General features: G+C 35.9%; 1 protein-coding gene across 7 annotated transcripts in view; it reads left to right on the top strand.

The window, feature by feature from the left end:
* The window catches only part of SLC25A21 (solute carrier family 25 member 21), a 238,934-nt gene that overhangs the window by 171,448 nt on the left and 46,613 nt on the right, over positions 1-20,873 (top strand). For 6 of the 7 annotated variants that reach the window (XM_064714950.1, XM_064714949.1, XM_064714952.1 and 3 more), the window contains one exon: positions 6,049-6,132. The exons of the other annotated variant lie outside the window; for it this stretch is intronic. In XM_064714950.1, coding sequence (XP_064571020.1) covers positions 6,049-6,132 — 84 coding nt within the window. The remainder of the gene's footprint in view (positions 1-6,048; positions 6,133-20,873) is intronic. 7 annotated transcript variants of the gene reach the window in all.

A 20,873-nucleotide genomic window follows, 5' to 3' on the forward strand; every position in this document is an offset into this window, starting at 1 on the left:
TTATTGTTTGAGCTTAGTTTCTGCTGAATTTATTCCTTGGGAAAACATGAAATTATTCATATATAAGCGCTATGACTACATTTTTTTTGTTATTCTTCTGCAAGATTAGCAGAGTAGATCTGCATGAAACAGTAAAATGGATTAATGTGACCTGCTTCTGGTCAAGATATTTTTTTCATTAATATTTTTTAAAACTACATGTAAAGAAAAATTTCCTTCTGATGTTGTACCTACTGCATGTTTGTCCCATGCACACAATGGAAGAATCAATGCAATAGAAAAAAATCAGAAGAGTTCTTCATTAGTATATAAAAAAATACAACTTTATTGTCTAAAAATTAAATAAATAAAAATAAATTTACTGTACTGTGTTCTTTTCCCCACTGATATTTTTGATGGAATGATGTGCTGCTTAGCCTGAATATAAAAGCAAGAGAGGAGGGAAGGTCATCTATAAAAGAAATAGGAAGTACAGGAAAAATTAAGTTGTTCTTCTGGTTAGTGTACCTTTCTCTGGTCTAAGAGTAAGACTCACATTCAGAGAACTGGCTGAGCAAAGCTGTTTTGTCAGGACTTCACAATTTTTGCATTTAATGATGTGCTTCATTTAGGGAAAATACTTAGTTCCAACAAAATGAAATTAACTGTGATTAATTTTAAAATAATTTTTAGTATTGCTTCACTTTCTATGATTTTGGGGTTTTTTTGTAAGGCAAATATGAACTTTAAGAAAATTCAGCTACAAAATCTAACTACCATAGATTTGAGACAAATCTGTGGCTAGTATGGAGAATAAATGGAATAAGTTCTCTTCTTTACCTGTTCTTTATGTTACAACTTTATTATATTCTTATATGCCTTTTCCAGTTAAATAATCATCATAGCAATACTAGAACACTCAAAATATGAATCTCTGCAGTAGCAAAACTTCTATCTTTTGCCTAAAATAATGAGGCTTTTTTTGTTTGAAAAGCAATATTCAGCTCTTTAACAGCTCCTATGATTTACTATTAAAATAAGTGGCAGAATTATACTCTCAGCTTAGTTATTATCCTGTGAGTAACATAAGCAACTCAAAGAACTTGAGCCAAAAAGTGATATAAATTATATTATTGAGGTCCGTTTTCCAGTCTAAAGTTTTGCATGAAATTTAAGCATCAGTAGATACCACTCATAGTAACACCTGAATAAATGTTTAACTTAACAAATCAAAATATTTTAAACATATAATGCAGTTATTTTATTTTATTATAAGTATGTTAACTGTTAAATAATGTATATTTATATAAAACTTCAGACTATACATTCTTTTATCAACATATAAGGGTGTGGTAAATACAGTTAGGAGTGTCTGGAATCATGGGAATTACTGAAAGTGCAAAGAAGCTATACACGTTTTCAGTTTTCCAAAGACCATACATTTATTTTAAAGTTGTTTTAAAATTAAAGTTGCACAGATATTTTAATTTCTTTTGTTGCTATGCCACGTAATTTTCATCTTTATAGCATCCATATATGTCAGTGCCCAAGTTTATTTGCTCTGGTACTGCACAAACCCCAGCCATGAATGGAAATATTAGGAGCTGTATTCGAAACCAAGTAGAACATATGATAAAATCCTACTGAGATGTGCAGAGAAGGAAAATACAGCTCAGGCTGCCACTCCTTGGCAAGCACTGCAGCCTGGTATAAAGCTTGGTTCTATGAGTCAGTGTTTTTCTTTCCCTCTGAACTCTGTGGTTGAGAAACTAGTCAGCAGTGCTGCATGAAAACAGCAAGAAATTCTGAAATTTATGCACAAGGGTCTTTGCAAACCCAGTGGCAAGAATCTGACAAGTCTGGACTGCTCCATATCACACTGTGGTTGTCCTACATAACTGGGTCTTACATCTCACTATGTGCTTCAATCTAGATATGAAAATACTGATTTCTTTCTTTTAGATTTTAAGATGGCTAAAACAATGTCAATATGAATTAGAAATCTTTCTCCAGCCCAGATCAGTAAATAAAACAGGGAGGATTTTTAGGTAATGTTGTGGTAAACAGACTTTAAACACTAAATATCTGGATAATGTAGTAGCAGACATGCACAAGAAAACTTTGATGAGATATTCAGCAAACATAAACAAAAAATTTAATAAGTTATAGAGGGATGTGAGAGAATCTTTTTTCATAAAAAACATGCATCTATTTGTTCTTCTATAGATACTCATTCTATTAGAAAAGATTACCTAGAGGGCTTTTGCAATAGGAATAGGATCAGAAAAGCATGATCTTGACTGAAGAGTTTATTGAACTCAGAATGAAATGCTGGCTATTAAAAAACCAACAAGGACTGTGAGTTAGGCATTGGAAACAGATGCATGTGTTTGTGTAGAGTCATGGCTACACAGCATGATGGATCACTTGTTAAATGATAAGTGGTTCAGAGAACTGCTGAAAGAACTCAAGCATCTTCTACATTATGGAATTTCAGGCAGAGCCCATTGAAACTTATTGATCAAGGACTGGTATAACCATGAAAAAAATGTTCTCTCTCATGCTAGTAAAATAACAATAATTTGGGTTTATTCTTTTCACAAGTAGAATTTTTAGCGCTGATTAGTGTGGGTAAGTTAAAATATTTTCATGGTTTTAGATCATCAGTTTTCAATGCCTTTTGAACAGACCCCAAAATCTCAAATAGTTTTACATGTTCCCACTTTTTATAGAGATCCCAAACATGTGTCTTCTGCAGTGAGCAGAGAAGGACACCAATGTTCTCTTCTTAAACATTACCAGGGCACTTTGGTATCTAGTGTAGCTACTGCAGAGGTACTGTTCCTTCGAAGGGGACATGGAAGACCAAGCCCTTTGGACTGCTGCTGCAAGGCAGAAAAAGAAAATGTGATGTCCCTCATGGCATGGGAGATGGATGTGGGAACTGCAAGGGGCCAAGGGGGCAGGCAGTAAATGCCTTGGCTGGTCCCAGGTAGGCAGAGGCAACATGGGGTGCAAAGTGCCTCAGTGAGCGTTGGGAGTGCTCAGCACCACAGCATTCTGCCCAGAAAGCCAAGAAGGAGGAAGATAACAGGGGAGGAAAGTTAGCCTGATGCTCATTTTTAAAGTGATAAAGCTTGCAGTAAACACACAGTGTGTTGGAGTGTCCAGTGACTTCTGACACTTCTTGGATGCTGGTAGTGAGTAGGAGGTCGTCCATCCCAGCCCTGGGAAAGCATTCCTGCACATATGGCTGTTCAGCGTGTCACTGAGGGCTGCCTGCCATCACACTTCAAAATTATTAGATCAGAAGTTAGTGCTCCAATGGTATTTAGAGGGGAGTTTATCTTTTTTGGTCTAGCAAAAGCTGAAAGGATACAAGGCAGCCATCCAACTTTCAAAAATGCATGAAATTCAGTGGTTTTATAGTGCTTTTAGAAAGGAACGGATTTGAAGCAGAGAAAGCCATTACATATCCCACAGTTGTGTTCATTCCTCTAAACAATCATTGAAAACAGGCCAGATTGGGATTTTCTTTAAGGGAATGCTTTAGCTCTTCTGTGTTATTCAGACTCCTAATAGAGGCTGCCACTGTTGTCTCCAGGAAAACAAACAATTTTTTTTCAGCTCTTCCCTGACCTTCTTATAACAAGTGCTGGTGATCAATTAGTTAGTTCATTAAAAAGTTACACATGATTTTATTGAGGCAAGCAATTCTGAATCAAAGAACCCAATTCGCAGATCTAGGTTGAAGCACATAATTGGCATGTATTTTAGAATTGCTGTTAAAGCTGTAAAATAGATTTACTAGGGAAGGAATGGATCCAAAAACCCTACAGGAAGGAATATGTTATTTGTGTGACTCAGTGTAACAAATGGACTCATTTAACTCTAAAGTCTTATCTATATTAAAGCAAATATGTGAAATAAATGTAAAGCTTCTTTGACTTAACTTCTTTAGCAAGAAGTTATCCTTCATCTGATAAAGCATAAATTACCTACAGGATTATTGCATTTCTTATGCCATTATTTACATTATTGCTATAAAAGACGTAATTTTATTGAATCATTTAAATTTAGTTGAGAAGTTGCCAATGTGTAAGCTGTTAAACAGAATTATATAAATATGTTCACTATGTTGTTGAGATCCACTGTGACTCTGGAATTAAAGCCCCAGCTCAACAAACAGTTTTGCATGCATGATTTAGTGGGGAGTCTTACACACATGCAAGTAGGACATTGCTGAGCATTTGCAAGGTGAAAGAAACCAAAGTGCATTATTCAAAGGGTGCTTTAGAAACAGTGATACTTTTTTGAATTTATAAGGATGCCAAATCTTGAAACTTGAGGAAAATAGTTTGGGTTAAGAAAATGTTGTTTTTAAATACTTTGAGAAAGTATGAGGTGAGTTTTTGCAAGTTTCCTTTAAGAAAAAGAAAGACATTTTTCATTTTGAGCTGAGGTGTATGAACAATCAAGTCTTAAATGCATTAAAATGTGCATAGAAACTAGGTTCTGTTATAATTTGGATTGCTTGATTGCCACAATGTAAAAGCTTCTGTAGCTGGTATTGCTGTTGGACTATGCTGATAGCATTGAGGCTTTTTTTTTTTCAACTATTAGCCTTCCCAAGGGATCTTTTCAGACAAAATGTTATGCACCAGCTCTATTTGAGTGTAAGCCTATTGAATAGCATTCTTCTTTCTGCCAACTTGGCAGCAAGTTCTTGTGCTAATAAAAGAGGTTACCCCAGATAGAGATCCCAGATGTGCCTGAACTACTTTTATTAGGACTATGGAGGGACTCAGTGTTTCCTTCTGACTGTTTTAAAAAAGGTGTGGGCTCGCCTTCATAATTGCCCCAAGAATTGCATCACTCGAATTTTTTTCCTCAAATTGAAGAAAATTTTAGCTGTGTTAGCACAGAAATACTGATGTTCAAAACAATGAATGCCTTTTGCCACAATGCAAATGTTGACTTGACCTTGGTGAATTCTGTGAGAGAGGGGAAAATTGCTGCTTAACCTTGAGTTAAAAATGCCTTGATTCGTTATGTCATTTAAATGAGATCCAGTATCGTGATCAGAATGAGTAACAATTGATGTTTCTCAGAACAGCAGTGTACCTGTGGCAAGTGGTGTACTTGACTATAATATGAATTATTCCTTGAAACCAGAAATAAAACCAGTATAGTGATTGCCTGATGTAAGGCTGTTTTAGACTGGAATTGCCAACAGCAATATTCTTTTTATTTTTTAGTGCTATTTGGTAATCAGCAGTTTAAAAAGAAGTTATGTTGCTAAAAATTAATCTAATTATCCCCATTCTATTTACTTGAATGTGCCAGCTGCAGTTTTTTAACTGAAAGAAATAGGATCCTCTATCTGAGATACTTAGTAAAATAATATAGTTTGTTAAATCACTGTTGCTATCCATAAATCATAACAATAAGAAGTTTACAATCTTAAATCATAATCTTGATTTTCCTTTCAAGGCCACAAGCTTCATGTTGAAATTTTTATTGTTGTCAAAATTTGAATAGAGAAAATAAGGTTTCAATTAGAATAATTCATTGCTTGCTTTTATTGTTCATCTTGTTGTTGAGTTATGAAAAATGAATGGTTCTCTAATATCTGCTCATGTCTCTGTTTGATTTTTGTTGTAATTGTGTCAGATATAAAAATGAGCAACACACGATAGTATTACATTCCAGATTTTCAAAAGCAGGGTTTGACTCAAACACTCACATTAGTTTCAGTGGGCTTTGGATCAGGCACAGGGTTAACAGCTTATTTTTCAAACAACTAGAAAGAGGTGTAAATGTCAAAGGTGATAGCTATACTGTGAGTTCCATAAACTACAAAAAAAGTTACTACTAAAGCTCTACTTTTCCTTGGTTTAACAGCTTCTATGAAAACAGTGTTAATAAGTATATCAGGAACAGTATATAATAATGAATCAGAGACATAAAAAAACCTTTTAAAACTCCTTTTATATAATAATTGGAAAGTTAAAAGTGACTTAAAATCCCTGACTTCTCATGCTGTGATGTAAATTGTATTTTTTTTAGGTTCCAAATTCAAAGAGGGAAAACTGATCCAACCAGTTACAAGAGCCTGGGGGACTGTTTTAGGACTATTTTCCAACGAGAAGGGTAAGAGTATATGTTTTTAAAATTGTCAATTTTATGCAAGCTTTCTTAATCACCCATTTTCCAGACATTAGATCCTCTTTATATTCCACTCTTCGTTTTGCAATTGCAAGAATTTGGCAAACATATTCTTACATAACGAGCACAACTTGAAAAGACTTGATTAGTCTAAATTAGACTCACAATGCCATTTTTGGTTATTATAATATGTCAAAGAATGCACAGCTGCAGCGAGACACTGGTGACAGCCCTGCTTCAGCACTGGAGCAGGATGGCTGCATCAGTGTATTCCTGTATCTTCACTTGTGTCTCATCCTGGTTTAGTAAGCAGCTCGGGCTGAGCGTGTCACTTGTTTACAAGCTCTGATGAAATGGCATTCCCAGTTACCTGTGGGACACAATGTTTGCAGGACCTGTGTAAGCAAAATTCCACAGCTTTTCAGTTTGACAGAATATGGCAAAAACAGGTATGTTCATCAGTTACTTGAATCATACAGGCATCATAAGGTACTGCTGCTCTAAGCCTGAGCTCTTCTAAGGGACTTGGGTTCTGATCCAGAAAGGCATTTAAATATAGGCTTAATTTTATGAGCAGTCCAGTTAAAGCCAGTGAATGTAATGGGATCTATCATATGCTTAAAGTTAAGCCTGTTATCCACAGGAGCTCTTTGGAAGCTAGCCTTTAATCAAGGTAACTCTAATTAGTAAAACCCAGCTTTGAGTCGCTGGCAGGCTTTCCATAGACTTTTTTAATACCGTAGCAACCCTTTTTTTTTTTTTTTTTATCTGTATATCACAGCAACAATTTGGTTGGAAAAGACCTCTGGATCATGAGTCCAACCTAAATATTCATCAAAATGGAACAGCTCCTGTATGTAGTGGCACAGATGCTGGGTATGGAGGCAGCATAGGTGCAGTGAGACATTGACTTCTTGTATCCACAAGCTGCACTGGAAAAACAGAGGTGAGATGAGCAGTAAAATTAATAACTAGACTAGTTTTGTTTCTTGCAGTGAGATTTAGCTAAGCTCAACTACCTAAGCACATCCATATAGGGCCGGATGGTTTGAAATGAGAAAGTAGGGACATAAAAAGAAGTTTCATTAGGATGTTGGAAGAGGAAGTTGTCACAGATGCCCTTATTAGTTGCAAATTCATTTTTGTTGAGAGGTTAATGTTGTGTTTTTTCACAACAAAAGACTCTAAAAAGTTAAAAGCTGAAAAGGTTCCACACAAATGGCAATCTGTAGCTTCTGAGGTTTTCTAGGCTGAGTTAATTTAACTTGTATTGCTTCTCGAAAGAAAACTACTGAGGTATTAATATTTATGATAATGTAGAACTATTTTTAAATAGAAAACTAGTTTCAATATTTAAGTCAGTGAGTATGAAAACAGTGTTTATCTCATCCCAATTCACTAGTATTTTTCATATCTGGAGAAAGACTCTAAATCAAGAGACACTTCCCATGATAATTCACTATTTTTTTCATTCATTGTTTTTTTCCTATGGAGCTCTTGTGCCCTGATACTGGAAATAAACTAGAATATATTTAATGTTTGTAACAAGTCATGAATCTGTGAGAAGGAAAAAGAAGATGATTACATGAAAATATTATATATTTAAATCACAGTTTAGCAATGGATTGCATCAAATTTCAATGGGGCAAGAGCTAATACAGAGTTTTACTTGTCTGTTTCAAAAGCAGTCAATACTCAATTCAAGCAGTGAATACAAGCAGTCAAAAAGCAAATGTCATGAGCACCTGTTTTTCTCCAGGAAGTTAGAGGCAGAAATTCACATTGAAAGACATCAGTAGTAAGCACTAGGAAAAAAGAATGAGATCAAAAAATCTTAGATGAATTATAATGTTAAATTTCAGATAAAAATAAGAAAAGAAATCAGGTAACCCTGAAAAACCTGTATGACTCCATGAGTCCTTCATTCCTGTCTTCACAGGTTGTCTGGTTTTCTGGAGCATAGTGATTACGACAGCTGTGTAGGAAGTGATGGTGGAATGTGAATTATTTTAGTTTGTGGAAACCTTTAATCCTGATGACCCATTCCTCATGTGGCCACAAAAATATGCAGAAGAGAGCACCAAGAAAGGGCTTCACATTTAGGTACTAAGCAAACAAAATCAGTTTATGAGGTGTTCAGACTCAGGTGTGTAAGTCTGTGAGTAGGGTATAAGAAACTCATTTATACTCCATGTGTATTTCATATTGGCAATAGGAAACACCCCCAATGGTGTGTGGCATTTTCTGAAAATATCTAAATATCTAAATCTATAAATAGTTTAGGCATAAACTAAAATGAAAAGAGCTAAACTAAATGAAAAAGGGTTTAGGCATTTTTCTTCAGCACTCTGAATTCCCTTTTGGCATCTGTGATTTTATGTTAAATTGACTAAAAAAACCCCTAACTAAATAAAGAAACACAGTGGGAAAAGAAGTGTTACTAATGGCCTGTCCCTCAAAATGTTTACATTTGGGAATATTGCTTATGCTGATTTGTACTTATATTTTTCAGTAGTAGCAACTAAGGTAAGCCAAAATGTCAAAGCCCAGTTCAGGTGAGATGCTTCATTGTGCCTTAATTTTCTGACCTTGTTATATTGAGGTTAAGGATGCAGAGTCAGCCTAGGAATTATTTATTTTTATGAACACATATGCAAATTATTCATTTGCTGCAGTGGCTCTTACTGAAAATCAACCAGTACTATGTTGCTGCAGTATCACTGGAGCAATCTGGTGATTTCATGGAAAGCTTCATCACAAATAACTGCCAGAATTCTTTAACCATCCCTCGGATTTTGTCCTCATTACAATGGAAAGAAGAGAGGAAATAATTGTCTAATCACTAACAGAACACCGTCCATTTCAAAGAACCAGAAAACTCCTTCATCTTTACAAAACACTAAAAATCTTTAAACAAAACAAAACAAACAAACAACAAACAAACAAAAGTAAAACAAACAAACCCCAAAACAAAAAACTAAACAAACAAAAATCAACAGGAATTTCTACAAAAACTTCCTTCCCCCAAACTTTGAGTATCTCTTTAACTGGAAATACATTTTCTTCATGGGGAATTAAATTCTTCAAAGAAGGATACATCCCTTAAATTCTTTTCTTGTCTTACAAGAAAATGGGAGCCACAAAACATAAAATTTAATTGAGACTCACTAAACGAAGGCTCAGTTGAGCAGACTATTAAAGGTCACATAACTTTCTTTTAAAGGGAGGCAGAACTATTAACTTCAGGGATTTTGTGAACTTGTTTTGGGAGCATCCAGTCACTACTAATTGCACAGGAGCTGCAGTGGTGGGAATCCTCTCAGGTGATGAGCAGCCTCTGCTCAGCTGGATTTGCTAGGAGCTGTGCAGTAAAGGTTCTCTGGTTTCACTTGTGAGATGATGCATGAATTGACAGATCTTTGACAGTGAGGTAAACCCACCAGGAGCATGTCTGTTTATTGAGGAGTGACAGCTTTATAGCCAACATAAAAATAATCTGATGCTTATTGGGAAAAATGTTTGGATACAGGATTAACTCAAAGCATTAATAGAGAAAACTTTTCATTCTCTGTAGATCCTACAAATAATATGTTAGATTGTGTTAAATGACTGATCATTATACCATCATGATCTTTACTGCATTTTTACTCACTTGCTTTTTTTTAGATAGTGACTTAAGTTGGAATTTGAAATGTAAGAATAAACCAATGTTCTAGCTGAATGTATATGTTGTATCTATATTAAAGACACATGGTGTTGTGTCTCATATTAAGAATGGAAAATTATGCCCATCTGCATTGTCTTAATCTGCAGTTACAGCATTAAAATAATGGATGCTTTTATTTCAAGTCTGTAAACAACTTTGTTCTTATAAACTTGGATTTTCATGGGCTCATAATTTTAACAGTAAATGTCCTGGGTTATAGTTGGGTTTTTTGGGGGCACTCAGTCAAGAAACCTGTTACTTTCTCATTTGTTAACTTGCCTGGAATAGGAAGGGTAGTAGTGTTCTGTATTCCAGTTTCATAATCCAACACTTCAATAAGTTACAGTTTAAAGTGCTTGTTAGCCTTTCTTAGAGCTAGATGGTCCTGGGAAAGTGCAAAACACAATTGTCATTAATTTGAGACTTCACTGCTTCTGCTGAGTTATTTGATTATTTACGTTTAATTTGCTTTGGGAAGGAGCAATTACCTCCACATTTACACAGTCCAATAGCTTTATAATTATTCCTGTCTTGTTCTCAGCACCACCTTACCTCTCTTGTACCTATAATTGTCTGTATGACCACACACACCTCTTTTTTAATAAGCAGCACCCTGAGTCATACGTTAATGGGGTTATAAAGCTGCACAAAACTTGTCAGCTCTGGGTGGAGTATGTGGGAGAACAGCCAAGACTAAGCAGGAGCTGGATGAGTGCAGAGTCATCAGCAAACATGCAGAAGCTGGAGGGCTCCTGCTTGGTGTGATATCAGCGATGATGCAGCAATTAAGGAATTTGCTAGCACTCTCCTTTGTCCTGCCTTGCATGTCATGGTAACAAGTGTTGGAGAGTCTGCAGCAGTGCTTTGAGGCCTGGCTTTCCCACCTGGCTTCAGAGGACACTCTGCTGCTGCTAGATGCCAGCAGGTCAGGGAAGGAGAGTGGCAGAGCTGGCAGCCATGCAGGCAAGCACCAGTCTATGGCACTCACCAACATCATCACTGACCATCCCTGCTCCCAAATAAGGGTTGCACAGGATACAAATACTGAAATTCCCAGCCAGGTAGGCATGGCATTGTCAGTCATGCCAAAAATCCCTTTTCCCAGTGTTCATTTATAAAGGAGAGATTAATTTCAGCTTACTAGAGGCATAAATTCTTGTGGTATCCAAAGACCAGACTTAAGGCTCTGCTTTCAGTGCTCTGAGGAAAGCAGAAGTTGTAGATTAAGATGTTATTTCCCACACACACAGAGCTATCTGCCCCATTCCTTAGTTTCTCATTGGCACTTCAGACCAGGAGGAGCAGAAATGAACTTGGACCCATGACTGCTTGCTATATTCAAGAATCTTATTTGTTAGTAGAGACTCACCTACACTGACAGTTTCAGAAACTGTGATCTTGCAAACTGAAGCACAGGTACCTTCTCTGCCTCCACTTCAGCTACAGTAACTTCCATCTGAGCACTGAGGAAAGTCTGCTAGCATTTGTACTACAAGAGAAGAAAAATCTATATATAGATCCATCTCTCTTCTAGTCCTACTGGCCTGTCTGACGCTTACAGACTCATAATACTTGTAGCAGCCTTGCTAAAGTGGGCCTGAAGATAGTAAAAAAAAAAAAGCACTACAGCACCAAAATGTCTATCTGTATATTTCCTGATGCATCCACATAGTTAATAGTATGTTGCTAATTTTTATTTTCATCTGTCATGTTGCAGAATTATTCTGTGGATTACATTATCCTACACTGGCATCTTCTTGCCATACTATTGTGTTTATTGCAGACTTCACTAAAAACCTGTAATTTAGAGTATCAGACATAATTACCACATTCCTTTGTGAAATAATATAATCCAAAATGTAAAGTGACAATTGAGTTTTACAAAAAATTGTTGAATTGAGAATTTTAATTAAAGCTATAAAGCACAATGTAGTGGCTTAAACTGGGACCGTGTGTTAAATCTGCTGGCTTTCATGAATAAAATTAATGTCTTAGGGCTGAATCTTTAAACCCTTGTTCTTGCTTTGCACATCTTTAAAGAAGAAAGGCTCAGTTTTAGAAAAGCTAGTATTTGTAAATTTTCAGGGAGCGTAAGCTTGCAAAGTTTAGGTACAGACATAGCAAATTCTCATAGTACATAACTAATTTTATCAACTGTTTAATCTGTACATTTATTTTTGAGCACAACACTCCTCAGCAGGTGCCCTCATGCCTGTGCAGTTTGGAAGAAAGGATCCACATGGGCCTGTGGGAAGTTGGTCTCACATGTCTGCAGTGAAAAGAAAAACAATACCTTAGCATAGACTAGGTGTCCCACAATCAAAGAATTTCAGAATTTCTTCTGGCTAATTATAAGAGTTGCTTCTTCATAGTCCACAATATATATATGCAGAGTGATAGATCTTCTTTCCCTAAACCTGTTCTTATGCCAATTACTCTCACTTTACCCCTTGGTCTGCATGGACCTTTGTGCAATATCTGGTCTTACTGTTTTCAGTTTCATTTCCTTGTCTCTGTTTTATCTGGACTTGTGTCTTAAAACCAGATATTTTATTCTTACTCTGAATGGGTGCTGAGACATAAAATTTAAATTATGGTATAGCCTTGAATATAGTAATCATAAAGACTACTTTCAAGATTAAAGGGATGCATAAAATTTGACTGACAGAATTTCCATGATCATTTACTTTAGCATATTGACTTATACTCAAAAGGTTTTAGATCAAATATGGCCACAAAGAAGACATCTTTTGTGTATTTATGTGAAGGTGATGTGCATTAGGCTTTCTTTTGTATATAGCCAGTTCTTAATCCAGTGCCAACAATTCTAAGTGGCTGGATGCTTTTGCAACACTAGTGAGTCACAAAATAAAGATGATACTTATTCTTTTAACCAATGGGTCTCAAAACACTTCACAGAAGAAGGAAGTACCATTATCTCAAATGTACAGATGGGGATATTGATTTGTGAAGTGAGTCAAGTAGAGTCAAGTAGATCTGGATTGGAACATGCCCACAGGTGGTTCTCACAGAGCAGCCTGATAACATGTTGTGTATTTGGCCCCTTGTAGCACCTTAATGTCAAAGCTCTGAGGAACACGTGTTGGACACAAAATTGCATTATTTGATAAAGGTTCAGTATCAATAATTGAGTAGTTTTCTGGAGAGTTCATCAGCAGCTCATTTTATGAGGTAGCTGTCTGAGAGCAGCCGTGAATGTAGCGGCAGGTTCAGGCCTGAAGCTGGATCTCCCGAGTGCAGGGCGAGCTCCCTGCCCCACAGCCTGCACTGTCTCCAGAGTCAGCCGTGTTTACCGATATTACTGTCATGAGGTTTTCATCATCCCATTCAGGCAAGAATTCTCTGCTCCTGACTGGAGGTTCCCTACCCCCATCTTCATATGTTAACACTTGAAAACATTGAAAAAAATGGCTTTGGAATGTGAAAAAACTTTATGTGTGTAGCTGTCTGAAATACAGTGAAGTTACGTTGGTGTAACTAAGGGCAGCATTTGACTAACCACATTTTTATTACTGACGGACACACATTTTACTTGCAAAATTTAATCTGGTATATATGGCAACGCAGTAAACAAGAACACTCTTTTAAAGAGAATCATTTCTGAGAATCATGTGCTTTAAAGATGAAACACATGCTTATTTATTTCCCATAGGAACAAACACAATAAAATCATGGAAATCTTAAAAGCATCTTAGAAGTAAACAGGCCAGACATTAACTGGCATTAGTTGTTTTTATTTGCTAAGGCCACTGGAGGTACACTCACATTGGGTGTAGGATCTTCATTTTGTAAAGGTTCAAGTTGTTGTATTTTTTTTTCAACTATTTTCATTATCGTATAGTTTTAACCTTAAAGATATGATTTCTCACATGTCTTGTTTTCTAATACTATAATATAAATAGAACTCATGATAACATTAGTATTTATAGCAGTAGCTCCCTGGAATCATATGACTGCATCATAAGATGCTCATGTTAAAGAAGTAAAAAGATACCTACAAGAATTATTTCAGTCTCTTTTAATCTATCTACTCAGAAGGTCAATGGAATTAAATTGTTTAATCCTTATTATCTTAACATTCAAGGACATTTGTCATTTTGCCACATTAGGTTCTTGATGGTTTCAAACATCATGTTTAAATAGATCAGTGGGATAATTGTGCTTATAATAAACCTTCTATTAGATCTAGTATGTAGAAAACACCATACTGTGCTTTATCATCAAATTCACTGAATGTGTTTAAGTTCTCTGAAAGTGAAGAATTTGTCTGCCAAATTGGGTAGCCCAGGAAAATGGCCATGAATTTCTCCTGCTTCAGCAGCTGGCTCAGTGTGAAGGACTGCCGTGTTTCAAGGGGTGAGCTGCTGTGCCATTCCCTGGTGCTCCAAGCAGGGGTTTAGTGCTCCTGGCACCCTGATGGAGACATTTCTGCCTGGCACTGCTCCCCTCACTTCCGGCAGGGTCACGGTGCTGCTCTGAGCCCTGAAAGCTGCGTGCCTGGGCGCTGCTGAGCTGGGAGCCACCTAGAGCTGGAAAACTGGCAAGAGCTCATACAGACTGTGCCCTACGCGTTGTCCCCCTCCACGGCTTCCTTGGCTCCCCCAGGGCTGTATGAACATTTCAGCCAGCAGAATTCTTCAGGCCAGGAACCAAGGAACCAAGTCCTCTCAGAGTTTAGTTACAGCCGGGGCTGCACATCCCCTGAACAAAGATTTCAGGAATTACTGTTAAACGGCAAATTAAGCTTAAGCCATACTTTTGGATCATGCTGCTTTTTGGGGATGTGTCCCTAAAAATCTTGCTTGTTCTGAAATGATATCTCTTTAGTGCCATTAAGTCTCCAGAACTGAAACCTGTATTTAAAACATGAGAAACTGATTCAAAGCAGGATGGAGAGATGGGAGGGGCTGTGTCTCAAATCTGAGCTGAGTCAAGGCTGTCATGCCCAGTTACAGGCAGATAAAAAATCTGAAATCTATCTGCAAACTCTTTCTTACCAAAGGAAAAAGCTCTGAAATTTGATGATTGTCAGTAGTCAACTCCAAGAATTAGCTGTTTATCAGTTATGTAAATCTAGGCATTGCATTTAACATTTCATTAACACGGTAGAGGAGGCATCATGAGGTGCAAAATTAATTGCAGGTATGTGATGTGTTTCTTTAAAAGTCAAGTAGTTATTTACTTCTCTGTAATTTGGGCTTCTGTTAGCTATTATTTGATAACGTCTCCTTTAAAATAAAAATTCCACAGTATGAAGGGGAAAAAAAAGTGACCAGAGAACAGATAAATCATTTTTATGTCCTTAGAACAGCTGACTTCACACTTTTATTACATTGTTTGAAATAGCATCTTTTCATCTGGAAGGAATCAGTTTAAAATGTGATTGTCAACACAACAAAACCAGCTTTCTGTTTAAAATGGCTGCTTGTGAAGCTTAGAACTACACTTTTGCCAGGATTTTCTTTACAGATTTTAGTTACTAGAACCAAGAGATTTTAGATGGGATGTTCACAGGAAATACCTGGCAGACAGCATAAAATGCAAAGTAAAGCATTTTTATTTTAGTTGTAGAAAGCATGCCTGTAAAAATGAGCAACAGTGTTTTAGGTCAAAAGCTTTGTTTTTCAAATAAAAGTTTCTAAGCTGTAGTTTGAAGTGGGTGAGAGAAAAAGTTCTCATTAATTTTCTTTGTGTCCTGACCTAAGTAACCAAACCATGTACACTTAGCATATTTCTTAGACTATATCTCATACTTATTTCTAATGGCACTATTATATCTCTTGTCTAATCTGAGTGTCTTTACTTCATTTAAATTCATTTCTTTACTGGCTATGTCTGAAAACACAGCTTTGTCTCTTTTAAACCAATCTTTTTAATTACTATAGTCCACAATTTATTATTTGTATGTAACTTAGATTGATTTGACCAACTAAAATTTTTACATCTGTAAAAATACAGATTAAGACTCTATGCCAAATCAAGTACTTTATCCAGTGATAAAACATTTTCATTTCAGAAATAACTGAGCTCTTTACATTATATACATTTGCTCATTATTTTAACTGTAAATTACAAAGCTGCAGTAAGACTATGACAAACTATTGGATTAATTTTTTCAATAATCATGGTTTTCTTCTTTTCAGGGTAGATTAACTGCATATTACTTACAATAGTTTTAGCAACAATTTTGTATTATTAAAAGTGGAGGTCTCATCAGGTTTTTTTCCTAGTAAATTACTTTGTTTTCTTTTTTAATGTTGGAAGTTAAAATTCATTATATGAGAAACTTCTAAAACACATCTTTGTTAGGAAGGCACTCTTTTTGCTGTTGAGCCATAGAGCTGCCATGGCAGCAGTAACTGCTGGGTAAGCTGATCATTCATCCCTGACACCACCACCAGCCCTCTTTTCTTTGCAATGTTCTTCACCCAAACTGAAGTCTTCCTGTATATCATGCTTCACATTCTGAAAGAAATTTAGTAATCCAGATGTTGAGATTATCCATGCTTAAACATAAATATTCCTCCAAAACAGTGTGCCAAATCAAAATATAAAGGCAATGTAAATAACTACGAATATTTGACAGCTACATAGATTTTCCATGGAATGCATCTTAAATAAAACAAGAAAAATGGAATTAGCATGTAGTATGGAAATATTTTAGAAGAGTATTTTTCTCTATAATGCTAACTCATAGTTCAGGGCACATTGCACTCCATATGACTCAGAGAATCGAACTGTGAAAAATAAATAGTTTATTTTGCTTGTTATGTTATTGGCCCTGTCAAAGAAAATAAAATTCTAATTATATATGAGGTTGGGGTTTTTTTAGTTTTCATGTTCTTTGCTTATGCAACTTACGGCATGCTGTGGTTTTTTACCCTGTAAATATCAATACTAGCTTTAATGCAATAAAAATAGTTTTATTTCATTCCAAAACTGTCTACATCGAGTGTAGTGTGTGTCTAACACGCTGCATCTCCTTGCAGGAATGCACGCACACAAGCCCAGATAAACTGCACCATTGCATTCTGTCTATCCAGCTGGAGAGCTGCTTTCACTGCGAGCCAGCAGGCACTTCAGAGTCAATTTCTGAAGTTTTCAAGCAGCATATGAGGCAGTAATTCTGACTGAAGCATTGGCTCCAGTTATGAATACAAGATCAATTCTGATGGATTTTTTTTATATAGCTTGCCTTCAGTGTTTGTCTATTTTTGTGTATTTTAGCTCTGCCTGAACTTGCATACACGCTGTTTTGTAGCTGACTATCATACACTAAGTGTCTCAAAAAACAGAATGATTTTTTAGGGTTTATTTCATTCTGAAAAATTGAACTTTTCCATAATAAATAAACACCTCTGAAGCATAGGAATTAGGTAGCCAAACCCAATACTTCTCTTCACTGTTCTCTGTAGAGTTAAACTCTGTGGCTGGGAAAAATGCTTCTACAATCCTGCTGCCTCCTAATCTAGATAGGGGCTCAGACCACTTACCATTAAAACATTTATTAATTAAACTATTTTTTTGTAATTTTAATCCCACACAAACTAACTTTATATCCTGACTTAAGAAATTAATTTTGATAAATGTACCTTCTTTAATTTGTAAAACCCTTCTTGCAATAAATGGTATATTCAATTTATGTCTTAATTCAACTATTTTTCTGTATAAAATACTTCATCAAAAATGTCTTCAGTATTTTAAGAGCTGATTTTCTGCACTACATTTATTGGAAATATCATCTATCTTCAATCTGATTTACCATTTAGTATATAGATAGTATTTATTCTTTTGATTGCTACTGTGATTTAGACGACTAAATCTGGCCTAATTTTTGTGGATAAAAGTGAATTACTAGCTAGTTAGCATTTCAGCTTTTGTTTTAAAATATTCTCACATATATGTCTCCGTGTCTGAAAATGCCAAATTGTATACTTGCATAATATTTGGATTTTCTTATACCTATTGGGTTACACCATATTAAAATACTTCATCTCATTTTTTTCATACCTCCTTAATAAATGGGTAATTTAATTTAAGCATCAAATTCACCTAGGTTTTCTTTAAGAAGTATGTAAGAGGGCAAGCCAAAACTTTCAGTTGCATTTTAAGAACTCCTGTGCAAATTAAATACAGGAAATTAAAAGGAAAAATAAAATATCTCTGACCACTTATGTTGATAGTTGCAAGTAATTAATAACTTTCAAAGCTGTAATGTAAAAACAAGAAAAATGAGTGTATTTTTGTACAAATAGCAATTTTCTTCTACTTTCTTCAAAATTTTATAATTATAATTGTATCTAGTGTTACATAAAGAAAAAGGGTAAATGTAAATTTAATAGGTTCCTGAAAACAATTGTATTGGTTTGAAAGGTGAAAACTTGGCTAGTGAGCAGTTTAATATAGGGAAAGTTGCAAAATGCTAGGAATCAGTGGCAGGAAAGTTTTCTCAGCATCCTGTTTGGGAAAATGCAGTTTTTAAAGTAGATCTTTCTAAGCCACTGTGAGGGAATGCTTGGAATTTTGTGTTTCTACCGAAAAGGATTGGTTTTCCCTTGATTGTCATCAGTTTGCTAGGTTGTGCTGCTATTTAAGCTATTAAAGACTGGTGTGCTGCTTGGTCTCAGGTGATCCATAAAAAGGAATGAAGCCTTGGGAAGGTAAACCACCACCAGACTGGCTCGGTGTATCAGCCTTCCATGACGGAAGCTCTTTGTTGAGAATTGTTGGCAATTCCAGCAGTTTCCAACCGAAGATAAGAGCCAGCGTTCTCAGATAATGCCCTCGATCACACACCTGATGACAGACTCCTGCATGCAAGTTTTTTCAGGTGCTATGTTTGCTCAGTAATCCTTCAGTGCCAATCTTTTCTAAATGGTGAGCAGGTCCCGTCAGTAATGGACATCAGCCATTAGGCTCGTAATATTTGTCCTAGATCAGGTTACAGCCTTGTTACTGCACTGTGATGAATGGATGCTGTTATGCTCTAAGAAAATAAGTGCTATAAATTTAGCAGTCAGTACTAAGTGAGGTGGTACTTTAGGGGCCTGATTCGCATCCCTTCTGAAGTCAGTGGAAACTATTCTGTTGGCTAAGGCCTTTATAGCAATTTTTTTTCCCTTTTAAGGAACACAACCCAGGGCTGCCATTAAGATACGGTTCTTCCTTCCTTCCTATATGCAAGTTTACACCTAGACAGTAATTTTATGGGAGCTCTTACTTTACCTGTGATTAACGCTGATTTTCTATGCAAATATTTGGATTAAATGTGGAGGCATAAAGAGAATTTACCACAGGACTTGAAAGATCACTCATGAGCTTATCAGAAATGAGATCGAAGGGCTCAAAACGTCATACAGTATTTCTTAAAGATTTTATTTCACAATCATCCCAGTAATTCCTACGCCATGTTTTGAACCTTGTGCTCTGATTTATAGCTTTCTTTGCTTGTTGGCATTATACTGGAAGCTCCCCTGAATGAAGATGAAGTTTAAAAATTATTAAGGACAATAGAATCTGTCAGGCCAAAGTCTGAATTGTATTTCATGCTTTTTGCAAATGTTTAGGAAAGTTCATATAGTACCCAAACAATTTCTAATTCATTAAAATAATTTCTGGTGACATCAAGGTGATGAATTTTCTTTTTATATTCCAGGGTATAGAAATATAGGTATACATATGGAAAATAAGGCACGGTTTTAAGGTGTAAGCCATACAAGCATTACACTTTGTTACCAGCCTTGTGTGGACAACAATTTAAGCTGTGTAGGGACTACTAAAATACTCACATCCATGAAATTTCTGCATAACTTTTTAGTTACTGGCTAGAATGTTTGCTATAGCAACTCCAATTTCAAATGACCTAACAGATATCCTGCTCCTGGGAGAGGAACTATCATTTTGCTATAAGATATATGGCAGTATGTTAAATGCTTAAATGTTTATGCTTATTTTTACCTTAAAATTGATCCCCTCAAGTTCAACCTGTAATTGCTATACAGACTTCATTCTCATACTCTAGCTAGTGGCAGTATTACACAAAGATTTATTCTTTCCCATTGCTTTGTAAATGTTAGCGCCCTCCTTTGTGCTTCCTCCTTCCTTCAGTGAGATGACCTAAATCAGATATAAAAAGGAAAATGGGAATATATATATCAAAAAATATAGAAAGAGAAGGGTCAATAGTAGAAATACACTAAAACTTGTACAGCTTGGTGCGTTAATGCTGAGAGACTTCCTAAACGAAATGCATTCTTAGGGAGTATTTGATAGAGAAGGGGTCTGGGGAACTGTGGAATTAAGAAGAGCAAGAAGAGAAGGAAAGAATTCTCTACCAAAAGATTACACAAATATATCCTTGTTGCTGTATGTAAGCAATAGTATTTGGTTTTCAATTTCAAGAGAGCGGATTTGAATGCAAACTAAATTGTGCAGATCCTGGTTCTTATTGCTTAGACTATACAAATGCTCAAACACTCCACTTAAGAAAAACAAACTAAAAAAAAAAATCCAGGATTTTTGAGCAGTATAATCTGCTGCTGCTTGCCTGCTCCTCTGAACCTTCTTTGATTCCTTTTGTACCAGGTAAGTAACTTAATTCAAAATGAAGCTCACATTGCCCTCCTGAGCAGAGCATGTAAATTTGCTTCTGTCCGGCTGGGTGATCATTATATATAGTCTACAGTGCCTTGGGCTCTATATAAACATTTCACCTTTTGCACATTCATTAGTGACCTGCAAATGTACAGATTGTTTACAAAGTTTTTCTGCACTACCTCTCTGAAGTTTTTCTGGCATATTACCTAAGCCTGTGTTTAAGATAATATATTAAATTACACACTTCTTAATTTTACAGTTGCCCTAAGTTTTAAGATGTTCAGCAAGAGAAGCAGAATTTAGACACCTGTAATTCTGTCATGTAAATCATATGTGTGGATTGTGGCAACAGATGTCTAATGGGCATTTCTACAAGTCTACATGGAAATTGTATAAAATTTGA

Source organism: Zonotrichia leucophrys, chromosome 5 (assembly GCF_028769735.1).
Source record: "Zonotrichia leucophrys gambelii isolate GWCS_2022_RI chromosome 5, RI_Zleu_2.0, whole genome shotgun sequence".
In the NCBI taxonomy this organism is placed as follows: Eukaryota; Metazoa; Chordata; class Aves; order Passeriformes; family Passerellidae; genus Zonotrichia; species Zonotrichia leucophrys.